Source organism: Aplysia californica, unplaced genomic scaffold (genome assembly GCF_000002075.1).
Source record: "Aplysia californica isolate F4 #8 unplaced genomic scaffold, AplCal3.0 scaffold00859, whole genome shotgun sequence".
Classification (NCBI taxonomy): Eukaryota; Metazoa; Mollusca; class Gastropoda; order Aplysiida; family Aplysiidae; genus Aplysia; species Aplysia californica.
The window spans coordinates 248714-253757 of NW_004798129.1; the positions used below are offsets into that span (position 1 = coordinate 248714).

General features: G+C 40.7%; 1 protein-coding gene across 1 annotated transcript in view; it reads left to right on the top strand.

Moving 5' to 3' along the window:
• LOC101862148 overlaps nt 1–5044 on the top strand; it is a 10914-nt gene that overhangs the window by 4134 nt on the left and 1736 nt on the right. The window contains exon 2 of the mRNA XM_005110160.3: nt 2794–3127. Coding sequence (XP_005110217.1) covers nt 2794–3127 — 334 coding nt within the window. The remainder of the gene's footprint in view (nt 1–2793; nt 3128–5044) is intronic.

Consider the following 5044-nt stretch of genomic DNA (forward strand, 5'->3'; position numbering starts at 1 on the left):
TGGGGGGGGGGGGGGGAGAACAGGTGAAAACACGTGATTACCTTTTTTTGACAATAATTCTTCAATAATTCTTCAATAATTCTTCAATAATTCTTCAATAATTCTTCAATAATTCTTCACTGTCAATTAGTGTTCAATAGGGGAACCATAAAGCTTCAGAGGTTGATGACAAAATGATAAAATGTGAAGTAGTAATAAAAGATAGCATTTGTATAGCGCAAATCCCCGCTCAACAGCAAGCTCTATGCGCTTCACAATCTATACTATTACCCCAGCAGACCCGAGAGCATTCTGAAACAACCTCAACTTCCTAGGAAGCATACAGTGCAAGAAGCCATTTATATGAGCTAAAACACTAACATACTGACAAGATCTTTCACTGTCTATGGCCGGGTACCCATTCTCACCTGGGTGAAGTGAGGAAAATTCTTGTAAAGTGCCTTTCCCAAGGACATAACGTCGGGCCCGCAGCTCGAACCCCTGAACACGCAACCTCACGATTACGAGTCCGGTATCCTAACCACTAGGCCACCGACGCCCCTTGTTTACATGATTCTGGGGTTTACTTATCTCAAAATCATTAATATATTTCGCGTTTATTGCCTTGCATGACAATATCCATGTTCGCGTTTAAATTAGATCTTCCCTTTAATCTGTGAGAAAATAGCCTTGCCAATACTGAAGATATTTCTTTGTAAGTATTGGGACTGTCCACTAGATCTTACAGGATCCATAAATCCTTCTAGAAACAGTCGTTACGAAGGTAATTTTAACTTCGCTTTTTTTTCTTCTTTGTCTTTCAATTGAATGAGTCGGGAAAATAAAGAGTTAAAGTCGGCATGAGGTTATATATATATATATCTTATATATATATTTACTTACTTACCACCCATTACGCCATCTGGCGTTTAGGGCAGCAACAAAGGATCTCCAGCTCTGTCTGTTTTGGGCTATCTTGGTCAACGTACCCCACGAATGGTTCCAGGACTTCATTTCAGACTCTACTGTGCGTCTCCAGGTCACTTTGGGTCTGACCCTCTTGCGATGTCCTTCGGGTGTCCAGTGGAGTGCAATCTTTACAACAGAGTCTGGTTCTCTTCTCAGAACATGCCCAATCTATCTCCCTCTTCTCCTTGTTATTATAGTGGTCATGTCCTCTTGCCTACATTTTTCTCCCATTCATACATTATATTTACCCTCAGGATAGACAGATAGGTAGATAGATAGATAGATAGAAAGAGAGAGAGAAAGAGAGAGAGAGAGAGAGAGAGAGAGAGAGAGAGAGATAGAGAGAGAGAGAGGGAGAGAGAGAGAGACCGAGACAACAGAAAGGCGAGGGCTGTGAAAGAGAGGAAGGCGGGGGAGGGTGGGGGGGTGACAAAAGAATTATACCTGTACCTTTTATGTTCCAGGCTATTTTCTTCGTACACGTCTCTGTAATATTTATGGATTGGGCTCATAAAATCTTGAGCTGAGGAAATTAGATTAATAGATTAAGGTGTCGTCCATTATAGAAAAACTACTTTCTCCTAAGCTGTAAATAAGACAATACAGACATTTTAATGTTATCAATGAGTGTTCTGTGAAAAAACAATGTTTAATTCTAATTAGCATCGTTTCACCATGTGTTGTGCCTGTGTGTATAAAAGAGAGACTGGGGACTTTGAGTCACTGTATATCGCCCTGGAACAACGAGACAACACAACATGTAAGTAGGCCCTACCTGCTCACGTCGAAGGGAAGGGTGTGCACGGAATAATATATTATTTGCCCAAGTCGAAACGGTGTGCACAGAATAACATATTATTACTTTCCCAAGTCGAAAGGGTGTGCACAGAATAATATATTATTACTTTCCCAAGTCGAAAGGGTGTGCACAGAAGAATATATTACTTGCCCAAGTCGAAAGGGTGTGCACAGAATAACATATTACTTGCCCAAGTCGAAAGGGTGTGCTTAGAAGAATATATTACTTGCCCAAGTCGAAAGGGTAAGCACAGAAGAATATATTACTTGCCCAAGTCGAAAGGGTATGCACAGAAGAATACATTACTTGCCCAAGTCGAAAGGGTGTGCACAGAATAATATATTATTACTTTCCCAAGTCGAAAGGGTGTGCACAGAATAATATATTATTACTTTCCCAAGTCGAAAGGGTGTGCACAGAAGAATAATACTTGTCTAAGTCGAAAGGGTGTGCACAGAAGAATATAATTCTTGCCCAAGTCGAAAGGGTGTGCACAGAGGAATATAATAACTTTTTCAAGTCGAAAAGGTGTGCACAGAGTATATTAGTTTCCCAAGTCGAAAGTCGTCCAGCTGCCAGCCACCTCATCTTTTGACGTCGGTCTTGTTGAGGGCAATACGGTCACAATGTGATTACGAAGTCATCATCTAGACTTCTGAAATAAGAAAGTCGCATTGTTGCATATTGTTAGGGTGTGGTTATTATTATTATCATCATCATCATCATCATCATCATCATCATCATCATCATCATCATCATCATCATCATCATCATCATCATCATCATTATTATTATCATTATCATTATTATTATCATTATTATTATTATTATTATTATTATTATTATCATTATTATTATTACTATCATCATCATCATCATCATCCTCATCATCATTATTATTATTATTATTATTATTATTATTATTATTATTACTACTATGATGATGATGATGATGATGGTGATGATGATGATGATTTTTATTATCTTTATTATTATTATCATTATTATTATTAGCATTGTTATCATCATCATTTTTTTCCTCCTAGCCCCGAGACAAGGAAACACCATGAGGCTCTCGTCTGTCTCGTCCCCTCTGCTGGTTCTTCTCCTCGCCCTTCTCGGACTCGTAGGGAGGACCTCGGGATGGGACTCGGATGACTGGGAAAAGCTTCACTTTGATGTGAGGGACATGTTAGCGGTTTCAACCGAGTCGCCACCAACTCCTCAATTCCACTGGAAGCAACGCCTGCTTCCAAAGGATGATGACAGCTCCGATATGTCCTTGCCACCAAACCTCCTACTGCCCCTAAAATCGATACTTTCCGGTGACGCTACGTTGGAGACAGAGAGCTCAACTCCATCTGACCTGGAGGAAAAATGGTAGGATATGACTTAATAATATTATTGTGCTCTAGTACCAGAAGGACGGTGCGCTGGCCGAACGGTTAGTGCGCTCGTCTCCGAAGCGGAAAGTCCGGGTTCGCCGAGGGTCGGTTCGGACACGGATATTTTTCGACCCCTCCTGCCCACCCAGCAGTAATGGGTACCTGACTTCGAGTTGGGAAAGTAAAGGCGGCGTGGAAAGGAACTGGCCACCCTACCACAATATACCGAAGGCCCAGGAAGTTGTCTCACTAACAAGGCAATCCCCAATGTCCGGATTGGATGCGGGAACAACTTTACTTTACCAGAAGGACAAGGTCAGAGGTCAAAAACAGCAACAACAACAACAACAACAACAACAACAACAACAACAACAACAACAACAACTAAAGCAGTCAACCCTGATCGGACTCAAGGGTCAACAATATGTCGTAGGTGATATTATGTGTCACGACGCGGTGGACTCTGGCGCTCGTCAATTTTTGGGCAAAACGATTTATTGGGGTCATCTTAAAGCTTGCTCATTTGTCTTGCTTTAAGTCACAAAAATGCCAATTTATCTTAAATGGATAGAAGTCGAGATATTTGCGATTGAAGAAGATGAAGGTTGCCTAGTGCCAGAAGTAAAATTAGTGAAATAATGGCAGCCAAAGTTTGGTGAATTCCAAAGCCTGAGAGTCATTGAAAACTGCAAATTTACATTTTTTAAAGCATCTTTGATCACCGTTTTGGGGGGGGGGGGGTTTTAGTAAAAGACACACAGAAAAGTGTTAAGTCTTCTTCTTCTTCCTCGTTCTCGACAATGTGTTAAGTCAAAACAAAGCAGAAATTAATCAGTCAACTCAATAAAAATGGTCCACCGGGTAGAAAATAAGTGTCGGTTTGTACGATTTCATTGTTTTGACGAGCACCTGATTTCATCACGATGCCCCAAATAGCATTAGGTATTTGGGACAGGCAGAAACCTTTAGAAATCGAGTAGTAAAAAATATTTCTGGTACGACATTAGACAACAGACGCAGACTAGGAACAGACGATTTTAGTGGACAGAGTAAACCTGTTTTTAGTTTTTGTAGAGTGTTTTACGGCGCTGGCAACTGCATAAGGTCATATTATGAGCGCCAAGGGGTGGGTGTCAACAGAGAAGTCTTTACAGGGAATCAGATTTACTCTGCTCACCTCTCTAGCTTCAACAGCACGAAGTCTGCTTCGACTATCAAGGCACCCCGGAAATAACAGTTCACAAGAGAGTGACAAACATACAAAAGAAGTAGAGGAAAATGACAACAGTAAGGATTAGGAAAGAAAAAGCAGCAGTTCCCTGTTGTAGATCAGGTACAGTTATGAGCGTGACATGACGAATCAGCCTATTTAAAATTCTACTATGATTGAACGAGAAATGTCCCCCCTTTGGGAATGGCCTAAAGACACTACAGTCAGTGGCACTGCCCCGGGGGTTGAGTTTAACCTGTACTGAGTTGGATCCTAGTGGGTTAGGGGAAAATATAACCAGTTCAGATGGAGGCGACTTTGTTAATTTTTGCATCGCGCATGTTTTGATTTCCAACCGTGTCATCTAGTTTACCTTAGCATAGTTATTGTATATGTTCCTTTTTTCTTCCAGTTTCATTTGTATAGTTTATCTTTAGGTTACTCAGTCCAATTTAGTTCCGTTTACCTTCTATAAGCTCTGATCAGTTTTGTATTTCAATTTTTGTTTACTAATCCTTTAACTGTTTTAGTTATGTTTGCGTTCCTCCAGACATCGTTACTTAACTTTCTACTGATTAGTTTGGTTAAGATTACTGTGTTTGGTTCACTTCTGTTGATGTTAGTTATCTTCACTCTATGATGTGGGAGAAAACTCGTGGGGCGAGCGGACAGAGGGAGATCTTCAGAGGAAGAATCCTCCCC